A 22,364-nucleotide genomic window follows, 5' to 3' on the forward strand; every position below is an offset into this window, starting at 1 on the left:
CGCGGGAGCGTCGCAACATGGCGGCGTCTGGCAGCGGCGGCAGCCGGGCGGATAACGGCTACGGCAGCCAGCAGCCGCGGCGGAGGAAGGGCCCGGGCGCCCTGGCCACGGCCTACCTCGTTATCTACAACGTGGTGATGACGGCGGGGTAAGGAGGCGTGCGGGGCCGCCGGGCGCGGCCGCTGGCGGGGGCTCTCCCTGGCAGGGGCGCGTCCCCCACCGGCGCCCAGGCTCCCCTCGGCGCCCCGCTCGCCTCCCCGGGGCCGCCGCCGCCGCCTTCCCCCGCACCGGGGAAACTTTCCCCGCACCGACTGCCCTCTGCCTGCCGGGGTGGGGGGGGGCGGCCGCTGCCGCCGCCTCTCACGGTCCCTCTGCCTGCGGCGGCGGCGGCGGCTCGGGCTCCGGCGGGGCTCCCTGGGAGCGGCGCTGCCCGCGGGGCGGGGGGCTCCGCCGGGCCGGGCCGCAGCCGCGTGTGTGCATGCACGCCTCTGCGTGTGCCCGCCCGCCGTGCGGCTGGGTCCTTGCGGCGGGTCCGGCGCGGTCCCGGCGGGCGGAGCGGGGCCGGGGCAGGGCTGGGAGAGGAGCAGAGCGGAGGGGAGGGGAGCTCCGCCGCGCCGCGGGGAGCTGGCCCGGGCGGGCTCGTTAGGGCTTTTCCGTCGCTGCGCCCTTTCTCCGGGCCGCCCCCAGTCGCCCCGCAGCCTGAGCCGTGCCTGCCCGGGGGTCGGATGCAGCCGCGCTGCCGCTCCGGTTGTCCGTCGCGCTGTCAGCGGCCGTGCCTCACGCTTTCGATGGCGTTAAAAAAACCCACCCAAACCCCCTCGTGCTGGAGGGGGGTCCTTGTGCCTGTATGGAAAGCTGCTTTGCTCGCTTCCTCTCTCCCCTCCGTCGTAGGCTGCGGGTGAGGCAGCGCTGCTGGGGGCTGGGTGCGCGGGGGTCCCCCGCAGCGCGGCCCCGGTGCCGGCCCTGCCCCGCTGTGCGGGGCCGCAGCTCCTGGGTGCCTGCTGGGCACCGGCCGAGCCCCTCTGCGGCGTGGCCTCTTCCACGCGCCCCTTCCGAAACGAATTAAGTGGGACAGCACGAGTGTGTGTTCTCTGGGAATCGCTGTGGTTTATAATTGACACCTGAATTTGCTCTGCAACTATTTTCCCAGCCAGGTGATTGCGTAGATCGCTGTTCTCGCCTCACCACGTCTTGTGGTGTGGACTCCAACACTTTTCAGGAGAGGTGCACCTAAACACAGGGAATTTATCCATACTAGTAGTTAAGAAGGCAAAGCTGTTACCCTTTAGATCCCTGCGAGATTCCCCCAGATTCAGCTGGTACGTACTTTGGGTTAAGTTGAAAGCTGCCGCTTGCAGCGTGTGAGCTCCTGGGCCTGCTCGACGCTCCGCTCTTGCCCTGTGTAGCGAAATGGAGACTTGGGCCGGTTGGCGCGTGCTCGGGTGTGTTCTTAGGCGCAAAAATAAAAATAACGACGACTGGGGACTCTCAGATTCATATGAAGGAGACTCTTTCTCTTTTTTTAAGTGGCTGTAGAGTCTTATTGGAATCCAGATAAAAATAAAATCATCATTTGAAAGACTGAGGATATTTGGGTGGGAGGAGAAAAGAGCCTTTAAAATGGATCCTGAATGAGCCTGTTTTCTGCTAGATAAATTCTGGCGGATGAGGAGTCGGGCAGACAGACTAGTCTCACTGTTTTGGGGGAGGATTAGTATAGAATTAATACAGATATGATTTATTTCATTAAGGCAATTGGACGTGATGATTGTTGTCTTTGCAGGTGACAGCTGGTGCTATTTCAGCTTGTAAGATAGTTACACTTGTGTGGAACAAAGGTAGCTGAGAGGGTAGAGCTCAGGTCTTGCAAGGTGCTCATTACACCCATTACCCAGTAGGCGTGGAACTGCTAAGCAGATTTGTGGCTCCATATGATATGTGCAGGGTATTTCACTCAGAGGGGAATGATAATTACCCACCAGTTTGATAAAAATTAATCTCTTGTTTCAGAAATACTTTGTTACATGAGCAATACAACACAGTAGAGGCAGTGAGGAGGTAGGTCTCTTCAATTTTGTTGTGTCCCTGCACAATGTTAAGAAGTTAACCTCTCTGAGCTCTTCTTAGAAGTAAAAACATTTGCCTGCTCATTGTGCTGCTCATATGTAATTCACTTATGTTTTTAAAAGATCTCAACAACCTGAGAGAGAAATTGCGGTATAAATGGAAAGTTTTCTTAAAGGTCCTGAACTTTTTATCATGGCAGGTAAGCTCCTGAGCATGTGAAACTTCTGTTTCGTCAGAAGAAAAAATGAAAACAAATCCAAGTGTTGGAAACTCGAAAATAAATAGCGTAAATCTGTATTTAGCTTCCTGTTGTCATCTCGATCATGATGTTACATGTTTTCCTGATTTATACCAACCCCCCTAGAAAATTCCAGTCTTGGGTGGGATGTGGCTTACGGTGCTTTAACATGAGATGTTTTTTTTCTGGGCATGTTTGATTAGATGATTTCTGCAATTTGGGAATCTACCATGGGACTCCTGTGATCAGGGTTCATATCTCTGCGTTGTCACTCACTGCCGTTCTTTTGGGGTGGGTCACTGAGGGCTCAGACTGATAATTTGTCTTCAAATGGATGAGGATTTTGCACTGCCTCTGGACACTGCTGAAATCCCACAATACACAACGTTGGGCTTAGGAAAAAACCCTCAATTGGTTATTTTCTTCTTTTTAGAAGACTTCATAATAAGGTAGTTTTTCAGGAGTTGGTTGGCAGCAGCTCAGTTTTTCATATGAAAAGATGGATACACAGCTGGTGGCAGTAATTAGTTCCTGTCCCTGTGTCAATCATAGTGCTCAGACTTCGTTTCTCAGACAGCACTGCCTTGGAAAGAGTATTGTGAAAAGAAAACACCAAAAATTTGAAGGTGCCCAGATGATGAAGTGGTTCTGTAAAAGCACATGGGATTTGTGAAAAACTTTAAGCAGGTTTTTTGGTTTTGTTTTACAAAAAGGTGTCTCTTAAACCAAAGCATACAACATCTTTGTTGTGCAATTGACAGGTGGTAAAGTAAATGTTTTAAAATCATAGTTGCCTTAGCTATTAGCTTTATTTAAAATGGATCAAGTAATGATTGAAAAATCTCAGCATAATTGTTGTATTTACTTTGCATTTATCTTGACTCAGCTAAAGAAAACATTGATTCTAAAAACAATAGAACTTATTTCTAATTTTATTCTGTAGTGCGTGTAGTATGTGGATTCCTAGAAATACAATGGCTTTTGCAAGAGCAAAACAGTAGAAAAAGTGTATGTACCTGTGGATGCCCAAATGAAGCTGCATACACCTACCATTTGGTTCACATGTTTTCTTCCAGAAAAGGGACCAACATGACGCAACAGGGAATAACCAGTGCTACAGTTGGTTCTCAGCTGTACTTGCTCATTTTTTTTTAACCATGGTTCAAAGCATTAAGATGTAGAAAGCATTGCATTTTTCTTCTCTTGCGTTCAGTCAAACTGCTATTTTCCCATCACAGTGTGAAGTCACGTAGCCATGCCTGGCCTGGCATAGAAAGCTCGTTGTGGAGGCATAAATGCAGCGTAGAAATTATTTCCTAAAAACTGTGATTGACTGAAATCACTGAATAATAGGGGGCAGGGAGGGAGGGCATGCTGTTAAGAGTTGAGTGTAAATGTTTGATAAGCTGCTTTAAAATGTGATTATGTTTCTTATTTTTCGTCAAGTCCTGTAGCTGAAGGTGGTATAAACAATGAATTTCAAAAGGATTTCACTCAACAAGATAGATCTTAATGTAGTAGCTTTTGAATTCACAAGTGTGCGTGTTACCAGTGTTGAGCAAAGGGTTCTGGGTTATGAGTTTCATTGTCCACATCTTCAGTGACTGGTTGTTGAGAGCCAAAGTCCACTTCTGCCTTTTCAGGTTCATTCACTGCATAGCTTTGCTGTATTCTTTTGCATAAATGTTGCAGAACCTCAGTAAACTTTGCATAAGAAAACACCTTTTTATAATTTGTAAGATAAATAAAGGGAATTGAACTGAGGACCTGAGGCATGAAGCTTGCTTATCAAGTCTGAGCAACTGAAAGTAGAAGAATTAAATTGTGTGTATGCAGTATTTATTTTCCTTAGTTTGGATTAGTCAGAGTGCAAGAGTCTAGATTAAAGTTTGCATGCATGGCAGGGGTAATTAAATGAAGTGTAACTCCAGCTGGTATATCGGGTAGGCTTTAGTCTCTGGGTCAGAGAAAGCTGGAAAAACTTACAGCTTGGCTTCCATCTGACAGTGGGGCCTTTTGCGGCCCTTTTAAACTTCTTGCGCAGTTTCTTTTTCAGTTGATCTTCCTACTCCTATTTTCTCTAGTCATAGAGGGTGAAGAACTGTTTAAGAATCATGGAAGCAGGACAGAGGTACTAAAAACTTCAACGCAAAGTAGGCACAGGTTTTAATTTTGTGCAGGTTAATACTTTGATCTGTATTAAATGCTTTTTGAAGGACAATAATTTTCTTATTAAAAGAGAAATGTGGTCTTTGGAAAGTACAGTCTTTCTGGAGTCAGTGATCCAGCAGGAAATGTAGAGGTGAGCAAGGGGCTGGAGCTCCTCTGGAAGCCCACGTACTTTACCAGTCACTCAGTTAAGGTGAGAACAGTTTGCAGGCACAACCAAGAACTGGTATCTTGTGCAACCTGAGAAACTGCTCAATTCAGTGAAGGTTCTCAACAAACGCAGAAGATGAGGAAAAACAGAGAAACTTGACAGGTAGGAACAGGACAGTATCAACCTGCTCTGATGTACTATTCTGAAAGAGTAGCAGTCAGCATTGCAAAGGGAGAATCGTTAATACTATAGCACTTACTGGTTTATTCTACACTGAAGTGCAAACACAAAATTAATCTGATTCTTTCTTTGTAAACAGCAATTATTTGGCAAACATTTGTCTCTTCGTTTCACAAGACAGCTTTAACTGAAGTAACTTGTCGCTGCTGAAAAAGAGGAGGGCTTGTTTCTCATTCCCCATTTCTCTTCCCCACTCCTACTGCTTTTCTTTGGTGCTAGTCTTCTAAGAAGTCCAGGCAGAAATGAAAGAGCTTTTTTTTCAGTTGTACTAACAAATGTTGTTATGAACACAAATTTGGATGCCTGAGTTATGTGTTATTGAAAAATCTGAACTTTACAGTGCATTTCAAACAACTGTTAGCTTGGGACAATATTTGTATGTACTTCATAGTACCTAAGCTAATGTGGTACTTGTAAGCACCTAATATGCTGTAAATTAAAGGAGTTTCTTCATGTTCCCTGTTACAAAACCACAGCTGTAGATTTTTTTTCTGAAGTGTAAAAAGCTATTGCATAGTACTTGTAAGCACCTAATATGCTGTAAATTAAGGGAGTTTCTTCATCTTCTCTGTTACAAAACCACAGCTGCAGATTTTTTTCCGAAGTGTAAAAAGCTATTGCATAGTTAGGGGACTGTCTGTATGTCTACACACGCTTCCACTGAGGAGCACCGTTGTTAGCAGAGATGCTTGGTGACTGTTAGCACGAGCTTTGTAACAGCACTTCTGGGTTTGGAGGGTGGTGGAGGTAGAGTAGGGTGGCATTGTGAGTAGCTGAGGGCAAGACAGGCAGGATGAGACTGTCAGTGAAAAGTTTGGGAGCTGCCAGTAAGGATACCCACTTCTCGTTGACCAACCCCTTCTCCTCATGTTTGCAATTGGAAATTAAAGTTAACTATAGATGCTAATTGCAAATGAAAAAGTGTTTTACCAGGGTGCGCCCACCTTAGTTTTGGGCCTTGTCCTAGACTTCACTGAAGAATTTCTGAGGTGGTGGGCAAACACCAGCTCTGGGCAGCTGTGGTGGTGACAGATGTTACTGCGTTGGCCAGGACTGGAGGAAGAATTTTTAGGGTTGCTTCCCAAATTACCTGAGGGGAAAATCATCAAGGTTAACAGGTCACATTGTTTATAGTATAGTTGCAGTTATAGAGGCACTACTTATGTAGGCCTGGATATATTTGTTGCTTAAAAAGGAAAGCTGGGACAGGAATGGCAATCGCTGCCTTTAAGGCCATAGCAGGCTCAGTTTTCTTGCAGTTACTTATCCATAACTGTTTCTCATAAAATATATGCTAGCAATTAAACTGGATGTTCTATCATAAAGTGTAAGGGTTTACTTTGAACTGAAACATTAAAATGAATGCCTTCTGAATCTTCATCGTTTGTCATGCTTGTTTAAGTTATGGTATGATAAGAGATCTTCGACTAGCAGTAAATGGTTTTCTGCTTGAAGTAAACAAAATGTGATGCCAATCTTATTTAAAATGTCATTAATACCTTCCATAACTAAATTAAATACAGCTCACTGGAAAATAAACTTAGACATTAGAGATATTGGTGCTGAAAGATGTTTAAAGACGTTTAAAAAATGCATAATCTTTAACTTTGCTAAATTTGCAGACAATCCAGATATTTAATATTTTCAGTGTTGCAGAGGGTAGGCAAAAAGTTAGTATCTTTCAGGACAGTTATATACCTGTTGCTTTCTCAGATACCGAAAGAGGGATTAAGGATTTCTTTGTATTTATGCTCTGCTTAATGTCTCCTTATCTTAGACTTTTTTCTCTCTTTCAGATGGCTTGTTATTGCAGTTGGTCTAGTTCGAGCATACCTGGCTAAAGGTAGCTACCATAGCCTTTACTATTCAATAGAAAAGCCCCTGAAATTCTTCCAGACTGGAGCTTTGCTTGAGGTAGGTGTAGTCGTCTTCTCTAGAGTTACTGATATTTGTGTGAGTGTTTTCTTCAGGAGAAATAAGGCAGCCTTTGAACAGTGCTGTCTAGGTACCTGGTTTTTCATTAGCATTTATAGAATGATTTGAAGGTAAACATAAGAAATATGCCTCACACAAATGCTGAATTTTTCCTTTTAGCAAGTGGTGAGGGAGCTTACTGTCTGCTATTTAGCTTGGGGAGCAGACCTAAATATTAAGCTTAATCTTTGAAATACAAATATTAAATCTTAAGCTTTTGTGATAGAATTAAATGTGTTTCTGAATTGCTTCGTTTGAAATGTTAGTGATTTGAATTTTTCTTTTTGTTCTAGATTCTGCACTGTGCATTTGGTAAGCTTGCAAATTTTCGGTTTTATTATTTTTATAGAAGACTGCAGTTTTAGCAATATATTAGTATTAAAAATCATTATGGTTTGTGAATTGCCAGATTTAATTCTTGCATAACTCACTGATTTTTTGCTTGAAGTACATTCCAATTTTTTACTAAATAATTTGACAAGTTAAATCACAAAAAGGAAAATAGCATAACAGGTTTTCAATTACTTGACATTCTAATTTTGGCTAGATCCTTCCAATGCTACAAATCTTAGAGCAGTTTATAAATGTTTTATGGTAAATCATTACTCTCCATCTCTACACCCTATAATCTTCTGTACCAAGCCATCTTTCCTTAACAAAAAAAAAAAAAAAAATCTAGCTGGAAGTAATTTAAATTCCCATGAAAGTAGCATTTCAAGCATTAGAACTTGCCCACATCCATAGAGCATAGATATGCATTGTAAAATTAGGAAGGGGTGATCACTCTTTATCCCAGATTCGTCTGTGCTTTAATGGAACTGTTTGGGAGAGTAAGAATTCCTTAAGACTTGACCATTCTTGTTAGCCTGTACTGTGAGGCTTGTTTGTTAGCTTGGTAGCAGGAACTCAGTTGTGTGTATGTGGCCTGGGGTCAGCAGCAGTGTCATGGTTCCATCCACCTGAGGAGTCTCATGTCTGAGTGACAGGATTGCATCTTGTCTGGTTTGTCAGTCGTCATGAGTAGTGAACGGTTTGGCCTCGTATTTGGATGTTTTGTTCATGGAAAGGTGATATGTCACAATCTCTGCAAGATCAAAGCCAATGTGCTATAAAAGGGAGCAGTGCCTGTCTGCATACCTTTGCTTAACTCTGATTTTTCTAAACAATCCAGTCCTCGCAAAGAGACAGTCTTATGTTCAGGTAGTTGGTCTTGTGATTTTAAATATAAGTGTTTGAGGTCCTACCTGAATGTTTATTAGCTACTATTTAAAGAGTAAGATGGCATTAAGGTTCCTAAAGCTGCAGCTACAAGCCTGCTATTTTTCATGGATTGTACATCTACGTACTGGAGGGTGTATTACTGTGGTATAAGTAGGTTGGTATTGAATTCCTATGCAAAAGAGGTTTTTTTTTTAATAACCAAATGTGGTAGTTGGAAAACTTAAAATCATATACATAAATTTGTCAGCAGAGGGCAATCTAATTCTGTATTTGGGAAAGTAGTTCTGACCTTCCTGAATAATTCAGTTACTTTTATAAAGGGCAGTTTGTAGACTGTGCACAGATCATCCCAAGAAATGAATGATCATACACTCCTCAAATCAATGTAAAGGCTTCTTGGAGTAAACTGTATGTATCATATAGTTGCCTGTGCTGCCAAGGCAGTCCTTCCAATACTGTTTAATAAAATCTCAATTACTGTATTTTACCAGATTAAACCATACTTACTTTTTAAAAAATTGTAAAAAATTAATAATAAAATGTGAAATTTTTGAAGTATTATTTAACAAGTGGCAAGAAGGACAAGTTAAATCTCGGAACACTGGGCAAAAAAACGTGCAGATAAAATACTGTTTTACCATCCTAAATCTATAATGCTCCTCTGTTTTCTTAAGCTAAACTTGTGTGCAGATGCCAAAGTTTACTAGTACTCAATCTAAGAAAGAGTGTAAAAAATTTAATTGGATTATCCTTTCCTCACACTTAGAGAGTGTATGTCCACACAAATCAGTGAATAGCAGGAGAGACTCCTGTGTTTCACCTTCCAGGCTGGTGCAGAACAGCAAACAAGATGACTGTACCAGCCTGTCTGTGTGCAAGCTAGTAATCCTGACTCGGTTGATTTGAGGTGTGGATCCATTTAGCTCATGTTATCCTCAGTCACACAATTTAATGTTAGTGAAGAGAGCCATTAGTGGAATGTTGCAACACTTTATACCATTATAACTCTATCTTTTTGCTTTCCCTAACAAAGTTTTTTACAAAAACCCCACTTATTTTATGACTGCCCATGGATTTTTTGTTTGTTTGTTTTCTGTAAATGGAAGCATTTGTCAGCTAAATAAAATGAGGGTTTTTTGCACAGCTGGATACACTGCTGCTGTCTGGTGTAGTCCTACTGACTCTAGTAAAAGTTTCTATGTGAGGAGAAACAGGAAATTTGCAGATTCCTTTGCCCATGCTAAAGTGATTGCTATAACTAGAGCCGTAATTCTCCGTCAATAGAGGAGCTTATCTGTGACAGATGGCTGTGTGTATCAGCATAACTTTTTTCTCTGCATCTTTTCAGTAGAGTCTGAAATGTTAGCATCTGTGAGGCAAGTTCTTCAAAATATGAAGATTGATAGGGAAATGTCTCTATCAAGCATGGTTGAGAACAGAACTTTGGCATGTGGCAAAGATTTAAAAAATGGAGGAGAGCTCTACATGAAGAGAGGGCATAACATAGAATCATAGAGTCTTTTAGGTTGGAAAAGACCTTTAAGATCATCCAGTTCAACCATTAACCTAGCCCAGAGACCAAGAGGAGAGGCTGAAGGACAGGCAAATGGAAAGTGAACATGCAATTCCTTGACTTGTGTGGCAGACAGAATCCCAGTGTATGAATGGCATTGGTAATATGGAATAGTTGCTACCTGGAGGAACTTGGTATGGAAAAAGGTGATAGGAGCCACCAAAATGAAGAAGCAATAGTAGTACAGGGAGTTTGTGAAGGGAATGGAGAAGAAAAGCAAGAAGGCTTTGGTGAGTACAGGCGCAGCCTACAGAATCACTACAGTACCAGCCTTCCTACCGTAGCAGCACTTACCAGTAACCCTCTGGTAAGCCAAAGTCAGCACTGGTTCACTTTGCTTTAGCCTGCTCAGTTAGGAGGGATACGAGGGCTCCACCTGTTAGCTATGCACAGAGCCTGTTCTCAGTCAGGAACTCCCTGGGAGAGAGGAAGTGCTTGTTGGGAGTTGGAGGATTTCCTGTTGGAGGTGGAAGGCTTAGTCCAGGATCTGGCAGAGGTCTGGGCATGGCTTACGGGCTGCTTGGTTCTGGATCTGAGCCCCCTGTCAAGCACTGCTCTAGCACATGTGGTGTTGGATAAGTGGTGACAGATGTTTTTAAAAATACCAAGTTTAAAATTCTCTGTACCTTTTCAGTGCAATGAGTAAATAATTAGAGGCAAGTAAAGTTTACATAAATTGTAGCTGGTGAGTTGCTTATTTTGATCTCCTCATTTTGGCATAGATTGGCATTGTCTTGGCTGTGATGAAAAACCTTGTTTGTCTTGCTTGTGAGAAAAGCTTGGATGGTTCCCACACAGTCTTTTTGGCTTATTTATAGATTCTTTTGCAAGAATGTTAGTTTATCTTGCTTAGGAAGGGATGATCTAAATTGTGTAAAAGAAAAGGTCTGTTAATATCATAGGAGTGAGCCTTTAATGAGTAGAGATTGTGGGATTTTATAGCACCCCCTTTTGTGTTGTCTGAGCAACAGAAATTCTGCCCTGAGGTTTTACAGCAGAAATTAGATTATGAACAATACATGATAAAACCGAAGAGAATACTTTGTAGGATTTTTCCTTTTTACTCTGAAAGAAGACTTAACATAATGACTGTGTGACTGAAAATAATTCTAATGAAACTTGCTTTTGGCTTTTCTTATTCTTTCTTCCTCTTCCACTTTCCAGTTTGGTCTTTACATCTTTCTGAAGCTGTTGTGTTGCTTGCTGTGATTTGCATTAGTTTTAGAAGCACTTTTTGCTGTGTATTAGGAGCTGCGACTACTCTTGCATTTGTCTTCATCGTGCTATTGGAAGAAATTAAAACTTTGTGCTGTGAAGTTTAGAAATTTTGTGTAATCTTGCAGTCTAAAACTATTCTTACTCTGTCAGACCTGGGTGTGTAGGATCCTTTTAGTGGCAGTTTAATCAGCATCTCAGAACTTGCTTAGAAGAACCAGTGAAATCTGCTTCCTTGAGAAAATCTTAAAATTGTTTTTGTACCTACCAATGCATCAGCTATTTCTTGGGTGTGGTGTGTTTTTTTTTTTTTAAAAAAAAAAAGTTGTATTCCCAGGAAGGAATTATAAACAATCTATATGCTATATGCTATATCTATCTATATGCTGATAGATACAATCAGCATATGGGCTAGATCAGTGTTTCTTCAAAGTAGTTATACTTTTTGCTTGCTGTTTTTTGGGAAATACTGTGCAAAGCATCTTCATTGGTTTTACTTTTTAAATCACAGTAATGAGGAGTATCTTGGATATTTTAATCAAACAGGTTTATTTCAAAGACTGTATCCCGAAAGCTATTTGATTGAAGTGATCTCATTCAGCTGTTGTGTATTAAGGAATGTGGTATGATTGCAACAAGACTGATTACTTTTATTTGCATTTTGATGCACAAAGTCTTGTTGGGATTGCATTGCATTAGGCTGTGTAACCGCACCACAGGACAGACTTCATACTCTCAAATTAAAAAACCTAAATGTTTTCCTTCCAAAAATTTCAAGTAACTGGACTTTGGCTTAGCTGTGTTTTATTTCCCCACCCCCACCCTGATAGTCAGGAATATTTACTAATTGCAAAATATCTTCCAGGCATTGTTCCCTCTTCTGTTGTTCTGACTGCTTTCCAAGTGATGTCAAGGGTTTTCCTGACGTGGGCAGTAACACATAGTGTAAAAGAGGTAAGTTAAGCTACGAAGTAGATAGAAAAACTAATGACCCATGGTGAAAAGCAAGTGTTGATTGCTGTCTTATTTTCCTTAAAATGACTTCTGTTTGTATCCCAATGTGGAATGGTTTATGTGAATTTCTGTGGATCAAAATAAATAAAAATAAATCTGATGTCACCTTTTCTTGACAATCAAATAGTCTGAGGTCTGATTCTCTCACTGAGAGAATCATCTAGCTCCTGAATAGATTTTGCAGTCCTTACTGAAAGTTGAAGAGGTTCCAGTGTGTAATATGGAACCCAGAATTTGGGACAGCGTTGTATTGATCTCACTAGTGCCATGATTAATAGCAAAATCTCCTCACTGGCCCCTCTTTCATATACAATTTGCTTTCTTCACTACGGCATGTGGAAGCTCCCCTTCAGCTGTTTGTGCACAACAATGCCTGGATGTTCTCCATTATCACTTTCCAGGGTAATCTTCCCTCTGTCCTTCACTCATTTTTCTTACCTTCAAGCGCAGGTGGGTTTTGGGGCCTGTGTGTTATTTTTCATTGCTTACCACACCAAATATTGCTGTACTTTATACAAATATCTGCAGAATCTTTTGGAAGGAATCTTACTTGAAAGTTATTCCTGACAGTTATTTTAAAATCTAAACATGCTTTAATTGATACAGATCATGCTGACTGACTCTCTCATGTCATCTGAATACCTTGTAGTAGCCAAGATATGCCACATCTGTGCTGTTACTTTAGCCAACCAGTCTTACTGGTTTTCTTCTCATTAAAGAAAGAGATTAGTCACGATGCCCGTGTCAGCATGGATGCCTGAAATAAGTGATGCTCATCTAGTGTCATTACATGCATAAGATCCTTTGTGACTTGACATGGAGAATGTCTTAAGGAGCTTGTCTTATTACCAAGTCTTCGGGGGAGCTGCTTTCTTTTCTGTACTCCAAACCTGTTGTCAGAGCATTCGTCCACATGTAGAGTAACATAAATCACTCTAATTCCTAATAAATAACAGGCCTTTCTGATATTATGATGCTTGTTCATGTGGAGCCTTAGTTTTGTGCTATTTAAAGTGGAGGAATGTTATTTTTCTCAATAAACTCAAAATCTTGTAAATACTTAACCTTCTGTATGGATTTCACTTTTGGTGTGAATAAATGTACTCCAGTGTCTGTTAATTTGCTGGAGATAAATACTAGATTTTGAACAAAAAAAAAGCCATAATCCTAAGACATTAGATTTTAGAGACATGTATAAAATATTTTTAAAGAAATATGCCTGTAGTTTTGCTTTTTACCTATATAATGTTGGGGTACCTGATGCTTCATAAAGAACAGCAATAATCTGTTTTTATGAATTGCCTCCTGGTTTTGAAGTAACCCAAATGTTAAAGATTGGATTGCATGGGTTAGAATTATTCCGTATGTTGTCTGCTAGACGTCAAAGGGAAGTCTGTAAAATGATTGTGGGTTAAGTTTTTTGAAACTTATGCCCACATTCTCACCACAGAAAACCAGCAAAATGGGAGAAAATGTGAGCAACAAGTTCAGCGTAACATTCAATTTTAAACAAGGATTTCTTTAACAAGGATTCTTCCAACAATATTGCACACAGGTTTTTTCCTCACTTTTGTGTGGTCTTTTGGTTGAAGACTTGCGAGAGACTGTATTACGTGTTACTTTTTTTAACATCTTAGAAAGTGGGCATAAGAACAGTAAGGGTGAGGAATCCTGTGATGAGTTTTTCACCTATGACTTAGAGCAAATAAATCAAATGAAGAGGCTGTGTTCTGACCCCTCCCCTTCCCCCCAACCAGAGAGCATGCAGTCTCACCTGGGGAGATGTACTGAAAGTGTCACGAGTGTTCTACTTTTTCTAAAGGCTGTCTGCACAAGTGAGCTCCATGGTGAAGTCCAGGATTAAATTCTCACACAGCTTTATGGAACTTGTAAGCTATGCAGTTGCATGATGAGGTTCTTGTAAAATAAAATGCAGTTTTCCTCTTTAATTTTTTGAGTGAGACTTGTTCAGTATCTTGCTTTTCCAGACTGTTTTCATATATAATACAGTTAAAAGAAGAAACATCTGTATTGCATCCCTCCTTTCTGTCAGAATACACTTCTAGATATGTGATGTGATTTGAAGCATGCTTCTTGCCACTAACATGTTTGTGCTTTTTGTTGACTTTAGTGCTGATGTGGTGTTAAATTCAATATGAAGGTATTTATAATAAATGTTAAAGCATGGCAAATGTTAAAAGCACTGCACACTTCTTTAGGTAGCAATGAGTTTTCCCCTTACCTCTGCCATATGAGTAGCTGTTAGCTTAGTGGAGGAGGGCCTGGCATGTAATACAGTACTTGTAATCATTTTGTCATTGCATCAGAAAAGAATCGGTTTGGTGAATTTTACTGTTTCTCTTACAAAAGATGGAAGAGAATGATCAGACTGGCATGAAGGGCTAGAAGAAAGCAGGCATAGGAGAACAGAAGGTGCCCTTCAGTTCAAAGTTGTCATTTTGAATTTGTGTGAACAGTGAGATCATCTGATGACATCGTGGTAGGCCTTCGTAGAGTTCCTTTCTGAGAGATTAATTCCACACCCAGTTCTGATGGGTAATTAAAAAATGATGTCAGCAGAAATTTAATGCTTATCCAGTTGGGTGCAGTTCTAGACAAGTTGCAGATAAGCATAGCATGTATTTAGAGGAATGTTTCTAGAACAGTCAAAAGGGGTGGTGTGAAGATGATGTACAGAATATTGAGCTGGTAATTAAGACTCCAGTATCTGCAGTTGTGAATTGACATCTTCAATCAGTAGTAAAGCATACTTATAGAGGGAAGAGCATGTTAATTTATGATATTTAAGACTAAGTTGTAGTAAAAGAAGTCCACACTGGAAAGTTCAGAACTCCAAATGGGTGAGTGCAGTTGAAAAGCCTCAATTCATCACTGCTTTACATCTATGTAAAATTTGAGTAATACTGTGTAACACAAATGTCTGTCGGGCCCTTTGTGCCTACTGTGAAGCTTCCTTTTTTTTTTTTTTTTTTTAATTGATGTACCAGAGAAGCAGTGCTCTGGAGGGAGACGTGTTGTTTCATCATTACAATTGCATAGTGCTGCTGGTTTTACTCTTCTGCACTGGATGGATTGCTTAATTATGTGTTTAGCTGAATTCTTCTGCAAATAATTTGTCAAACTGTTACTCTTAACATGGAGAAATCTATGGAATTTCCCTTTTCATGCATAAGGAGAACAGTAAAAACCTCTCTGGCTTTATTTTGTCAATTCCCAGTTCTTATTTTTGCATCTTAAAAGGCTATGGTTTCTCTATGTTTTAACAAACATTATCTGGTATTCATAGTATTGAAGATAAGGTAAAATATATTCAGGACCCTTCTTTATGATAAATTAGTTTGAAACACATGCCAAAAAATTATGATTGACCCTTATTAAGGCAGTTGGACAAATAAGTTGTAAATAAAGTGTAAAATGTGCTTTGACTTTGTCTAACACCTCCTTCAAAGACTCGCATGAAAAAGTAGAGGAAGTGAAACTGAATTCTGAGGGCAGCATTGGGCTTAGTGGTTTATTAAGGGTCTACTGTTTATTGGCTGTGCTAGCCCCCTTATCCTCAAACTGGAAGAGGAACGATACAAATGCAGCATTAGCAGCGCCTAAATGAATAAGACTCGAGAGACTGTTCTGCAAATCAGTTCCCAGGGGTTTGATAATGTGCATCTTGGATATCTTTATTTCAAGTATTGAAAAATTGTCAGTCCTCAAAGAGATGTTCTAATAGTGACAGACTTCTGACAGATCTGTTGGTAAGAAACATACTTTTTAATGATGAGCTGTGGAATGTAGTTAAAATATGATGATAAAATGCACAGTAGTCTTCTGTTCCTTACTGCACAGAGTGGAACTATTTGAAAGCTGTATAGGTCACTCTTATAAGAAAACTACCACCAGTTTCCTGTATTCTTTCTTCCTTAAATAGGGACACAAGCAATAAAGGCACAGTGATTCTTTAAGTGACCTTAACAGCGTTGTGTGTGTGTTTTATAATGGTGTGAACTGTTCTAATAACTTCTAAACACAGTTCTAATGTTAAAGTAGATGGGAAAGACTAGACCTGAGAAGGCAGTGTTACAGAAGTCCTGTGATAGAACTGGATTGTAACTGCCACATTTTCTACTTCTAAGTGTATCGTTCACTGTTAGCTTCACAGCTTCTTGTCCTTGCTTATGTCCTTGGGTGCTACTTCAAGCTACAAGTTTGTGATTGTTGGTTTTACTGACTTCCGTAGTTAGGGAAAGAAGTGGGGTTTCAAAGCACAGGTTGGAGTCTGTGATGCATAGGTTTAGATGAACTCACTAAGCTGCTACTCCTGATTTGACCACAAGATGCAGCTCTGGAGTGCTTTTGAAACATGTTCCTCCTTGGGAATAGCGTCATCTGTGAAGTGCTGTTAATTTTTCCAGGTTGAGAACTAAGTCTTGCTTATAAAGCAGACCCCAGACAAGGTTAGGATCCTGTAGCAGTGTAAAAATAGATTTGGTCTCTTCTCTGAAAATCTTCAAGTAAGTTTTGGATTTTGTTCTTTTATGATGATGTAAGGGAGATTAGTATATAAGCAAATTATCAGTTTCATGTGGAAAGAGAACAAGGTGCATTTGCTGCAAAATGCAATGAAAGTGACTTGAAATGCTATACGCAGCAGAATATAGATTAACAGCAGCTCAGTGTTCCAGGATATCCCAAGATTTCTGTATAAATCTTTCTGGGTTTTGTAGTTGTGACAGAAAGCTTTTTATAGGTAATCCTCATGAGCGTTTTTACACGCAAATATATGATCAGTTCCCTTCTGTTTAAAAGGTTTCTGATTGCCTGTATACTTTCTTGTTCCTTTTTTTGTTCGTACATGTACTTTGCCCAAGATGAATAGACTGTACCACCCACACCTACTGACTTCCTTTTCCCTTTTTTCAAGAGTTGGGGGGGAAAAAAGAAAGTGCAGGCCCTTGTGGTTGAGCTCCTTTTGTTCACATGGCCCACTGAATTTGGGCTCAAGGTACTCATACAGCTGAGAATTCTGCTGAAGGAGGGGGAAGGCTGCATAAAAATCATGTTTGCTTTCTCAAGAGTTTGTAGCGTGGGTGTGTGGCCCCATATATATCTTCCTCAGTGTTATTCCATCTGAAACTTAAACCTCATAATTATGCTTCCAAATCTAAGAAATCTAATAATTCATTTTAAAATACATGCTTTTGAAGATTAACCTTCAAAATATGAAGGGAGTAAAAGCTGGTTCAGTGATGATGCGTGTCTGAAATAAAAGCTCTAGGAGGTGTAAAGCAGTGAAACATAATGCCTTGAGTGTAGCGTTAGAGGAACTATGCTGGATACAATAAGCATAAAAAGGAGCAAGGAATGGTGAAGCAGGTAGTTGTCAAGCTTACCTGAGACCTGAGGTGAGACAATGTGAGCATCTGTTTCTTCTCTCCTCCCAACCTATGTCCTGGTGTTATGTGTTTTGCTGCTGCTCAAAATTAGGACCCAGTTTCTCATCTGTAGAGAGAGGAAAATAGTGCTTCTACTCAGAAGTTGCTTGGACTAGGATTGGCATAAAAAGTCTAAACCAGATGTCAAGTGTTAGACTATTGTGTTAGCATTCTTTCTGCTTGCTGCACTAGGAAGCAATCATAGGACTGAAATAGAAGCTGGTACTGTGTAGGAGTGGGAGGAGTTATGAGTTGTCCTCAGCATTTCAGGGATTTCTTGTACTAATTTACCTTGCACAGAATGGGAGATCTTAAGCTCTCTGATCAGCAAGCAGAGCTGTTCTTAAGCACCTAGAAAAGTATGGAGCATTAGAAGAAGGGCTTTTTACTGTTGTTACTAATATTGCTTTTAAGCTCATTCTTGGAGTCTGTTCTCTAAAATGATGCAGTAAAGCAACCCATGGGAATTGATTTCTTTGAGGTTTTCTTGGGTCTGGTGAGTAATTAGAAACTCTTGAATTCATATTGAGCGTTTTTTCTTTCTTACAGGTACAAACTGAAGATAGTGTCCTGTTGTTTGTGGTGGCCTGGACAATCACTGAGATAATCCGTTACTCTTTTTATACGTTTAGTTTGTTAAACCATCTCCCTTATCTCATCAAATGGGCCAGGTAGGTGGCATAATAGAAATCATAGCCTCAAAGCACTAATTTGACAGGGATATTTATCTTGTAAAATAGCTGCAGTACAAAAATTTAGATTCTACCTTGAGGTAATTGCCCTGTTTGTGAATGTGACTTCCTAGCTTCTTTCCAGCAGATTTCTGGGTTTAAAAAAAAAGTCTATGACATTGTAAGCTGAAAGAGTAGTTTGTCAGAATGCAGTTCCATTTACAAAGTGTTTACAAAGATTGTGTTATCAGAAACTGAGATTTAGCAGTAAGGGATAACAGTAAGTAAACTGACATTTAGCAGTAACCCTTGGATCCAGGGGTTGTACTTGAAACACTCCATAAGCTCATTGATTAATATCAACTGTGTTTGACCCCATTTTAAGTAATACGACCTCTACCAAAGAGTTCAGAAATGAAAGTAACAAGGCGGGGGGGGGAGAACAATTTTAAAGATAGTTCTCAGGTTCTCAAAGGTAATCTTTAAATAATTCAAACTGATTGCTGCTTTGAATGCTGACTTATCTTGCAATAATGTTCACACCTTGCCATGCTCTAATCAAATAAGAGCTAAGGGAAATAAATACTGAGTTGAGAATCTAAAATTTGAATATCCATAATAGCATTTAACAAATACTTTGTCAGAGTTTGTCATAACTTTTAATCCTTTCTGTAAATGCTTTGTTCCAGGTACACTTTGTTTATAATATTGTATCCAATGGGAGTCTCAGGCGAATTACTCACAATATATGCTGCGTTACCCTTCGTCAGGCAGTCTGGCTTGTATTCCATTAGTTTACCTAACAAGTACAATTTTTCTTTTGACTACTATACATTCCTGATCCTGGTTATGATCTCTTACATTCCAAGTAAGTATGAGTTTGTTAGGGTTTTTTTAATATTAAAAGCTGTAACAGGAAAAGCTCATAATTGTGGGATTAACATACGTATAACTAATTTTGCAAAATTAATTTTGACAATTATCTAAAGAAAAAAGTCAGGGACTGCTTTCTACCAACACCTGCAAAACACTGATACATGGTTTTTCTCTTGCGCTTGGAATATTATATAACTATGGTACTTCTTGGCAAATGTTGACATCTTCATGGTTTTTTTCCCCCACACTTACAGACTTCTAGGAGAACAAAGTTCAAAACAGCTTCTAAAAATTTGGTTCTTTAATCAGAAATAAGAATGTTGCTTTTGCATTAGTGAGTAGGGAACCATTTCTGTTGAATTAACTTGACATAATCTCTAGTTGATATTTTTATAGATGGAGTGAAGATTTGGCTTAGCTGCTTTGAAATGGGGAATAGGAACACGAAAGCCTTTAGCAAGTTTCAATGTGCAAATAAAGTCTAACAGGCAGACTAATGTAGTGATGATGCTGCTGTTAGCTATCTCTGCAGCTGTCTTTGTATGAACCTTGTTTGTGCAGAATGATAAACCATATGCAAAGATATAAATTTCTGTAATGTGGCTGTCTCTGACAAGCATTTATACTTTCAGTGAACCGTCTTGTAATTCTGACATCAAGGTTCCTGAGTTTTTTCCAGCTGTTCTTTAAAAAAAAAAAAAAACCAAAACCTAAAAAACAACTTCTCATGCATTTGTTTCTCCTTGTCCCCCTCCTCCAAAAATGGTGATGTTACTAACCCCAAGCAGCCAGAATAGTATCTTTTGTTTTAGTCAAAATAATCACGGGTATTCATTACTACTTGTGCGATAACTAGATCACAGTTGACAGGCCACGTGGGAGAGAACCCAAGTAACAATTTGAGCCCGCTTTCTCCATTAAAACTGCTGTCTCATAAATGAGGTGGTTTTCTGTGATATGTTATCATTTGCTGGATGTGTAACTTGAATGCAGTCTTTTTAAGAAATTTTTAATTATGTTTCTAATTATTATTGTGAATTGGTACATTAAGTCTGAGAACCAACTGCTTAGACTCAAGCAGTCTTAAGGGCCTTTTCACATGAAGCTATTCCTGAGATACAAGAAAAGCAATGTTCATTGCAGTCACTGATTGCACCATAGTTCAGTTGTAAAAGCTACCTATGCAGGAGTTATGCCTTCTGAGCCCACTGAAGATCTTGGAAATGTTGGGAATGTTGATATCTCAAGGAAAGCAGGCTTTGAAAACTGTTGCTAAAAATTGAGTTTTTTAAATTCTTGATAGTTGCATCTTACTGTTTACGTCACTTTAAATCTCTAATTTAGTACTTGTCTGTCAAAATTGACATCTTGCTAGAAATGATGTCATTAAATTCTTCGCATGTAATGGGTCCCCATTATTTAGACTTCTAAAGGAGAAACCACATGGCTCTGTATTCTGTTATGTCTCTGGACAGCTGTGTTCACTCCTTAACACTGGTGGAGTGAATCAGGATGGGGGAGACAATCAGGAAATTAAATACAGGGTAAAGAAGGCCAAAAGAAAAAATGTTGACCTGAAAAAAAAAAAAATGTACACAAATTAAATAGTCTTTGGCCTATGTTTATGACAAACATTTTTGCATGTGTAACTGATATAATTTAGGCTTATGCTGACCTTGTTTAATATTTGTATGGTTCACAAAGGTTTAGTGTCTCATGGCAATTTTAGCTTTTGCTGTTTATGTATGTATGTTTTCTATCCCCTACTTTGTAGTTCTGCAAACATATTGTGTAATGTAGTGTTAGAAATAGGAGGAGAAAAAGCTTTGCATGGAGCATAAAGAGAGAAGAGATGAAAGAGGCACCAGTTGGTATAAAGTTCCTTAGATCCTGGAAAAATGACGCTAGAATTATAAGAAATGAAACAAATCTGGAAATTTCATTCTTTTGGAAGGATTTTTTTCCTCCCTGCAATGTATTTTCTTTCTATTGTGTGTGTGCAGTTCAGGAAACTTTTGTCATCCTGCTTGCACATGCAGAGTTAAATAAGGCATTTTGCATTTAATTAAAAGTGTGATTGCTCTAGCAAAAAATAAATAGTACCTGAAGCCTAAGGACAATATCACTTATTCTCCTTAAGAATAAAAGACAATGGATGACTTGAGCAGAAAGCGAATAGGCATGTTTTCTTTTAATAGAGAATTGGTGACCTTGAGCATGTGACCATGCATCTTACATTGACACGTAGGCCTCACTTTGTACTTTATTTACTTAAGTCTGTTTTCTCTTCAGTCTTTCCTCAGCTGTATTTTCATATGCTACATCAGAGGCGAAAGGTACTCTCCCATACTGAAGAACACAAGAAGTCAGAGTAATTTCAGCTCTTTTTCAGAACTTTTCAAACATCAAAATGCTGCAGATTTTCAATACCCAGCACATTTGTAAAGAATGTACCAGGATAAAATAAGTCAGAGGTAAAAGACCAATAACTTAGCAAGAATAACCAATAAATCTGATTTCACTGAAATTCCACAATGTAAAACATTGAAATAATTTTCAGCTTGCAGTGCTTCAGAAAACTTTCAAACTTTATATGGCTTGGCAGTTAGCCTTTTCCTTAAATGATGTGCTAAATGGTTTTCATTTATTACTAAATGCCTGAAGGTTTCAGTATGAGTGATGAAGTTGTACCCACTAAATGCTTGAATTGGGATTATATTACTGATACCTCTTTTTTTTTAAGTGCTTGACTGCATGCCAGAAACTGTATGTATTGCTGTGAAAGCAAACAATATGCTCTGGAATACGTTAGGATTTTGTCAGAGACTCCAATGGACAATGTAATCTGGGCAAAGTATTTGAATTTAGAAAGGTAGGTTGTGTATTTAAAAGGTGATGGGAACAAGAATGGGAAACCAATTATGGGAAATGAGGGGAATGTGTGATTCTTTAGGAATTTAACAGTAGGGTGTCTGACCGAAGTGTGTTCTCTGAAGATCTTGTTTAAGCTGATTACTCAAATGCTAATGTTAATTCAGAGGCTATAATGCTTATCTGAAACATTAAAACTCCTCTAAGTACTGCATCCCTGGATACTTTTTTAAATATTTTAAAAAAAAATAATACTAACTGTAATATTTCTAGTGATATCAGTAATGAATCTAAACAATATAAGGAGGCAGGTCACCCAGAAACAAGTGCAGGTCTCCATTTTTTTTTTACTTTAAATTATCATCTCTAATCACTGTCCACTATCTCAGTGGTACTGATCTTTCATTGTTGAGGACTATTTGGTCTACTGTGGGGCCTTTTTCCTCAACCTAACTTCTCTGAAGTGACTAATGTGTATCACTCTGGCACATCCAAGCAGGCAGTTCCAGGCACTCAGCTTCCGAAATGTTGCAAAGCCATAAGCTCCTTCTTTGAAAGCAGATTATCTCATGTGTTACATGCTGCTTTGCAGATTGCACAAGCCTTCTCTCATCCGCTCCTTTGAAAGAGCAGAAGA

The 22,364-nt window shown here is 39.6% G+C and overlaps 1 protein-coding gene across 2 annotated transcripts; it reads left to right on the plus strand.

Annotated features, from left to right (window-relative positions):
- The first annotated feature begins 17 nt into the window (after positions 1–17).
- HACD2 (3-hydroxyacyl-CoA dehydratase 2) lies at positions 18–22,154 on the plus strand. Of its 2 annotated transcripts, none has more exons than XM_075711030.1 (7): positions 18–148; positions 6,662–6,779; positions 7,133–7,151; positions 11,714–11,802; positions 17,859–17,980; positions 18,670–18,848; positions 21,149–22,154. In XM_075711030.1, exons 1-7 carry the CDS (start codon positions 18–20, stop codon positions 21,229–21,231), a joined length of 741 nt encoding a protein of 246 aa, XP_075567145.1. In that variant the 3' UTR covers positions 21,232–22,154. The 2 variants fall into 2 exon arrangements, with proteins under 2 accessions (XP_075567145.1, XP_075567146.1); XM_075711031.1 differs by lacking the exon at positions 18–148 and adding an exon at positions 2,636–2,691.
- The last annotated feature ends 210 nt before the right edge of the window (positions 22,155–22,364 follow it).

This window comes from Pelecanus crispus, chromosome 5 (assembly GCF_030463565.1).
Source record: "Pelecanus crispus isolate bPelCri1 chromosome 5, bPelCri1.pri, whole genome shotgun sequence".
In the NCBI taxonomy this organism is placed as follows: domain Eukaryota; kingdom Metazoa; phylum Chordata; class Aves; order Pelecaniformes; family Pelecanidae; genus Pelecanus; species Pelecanus crispus.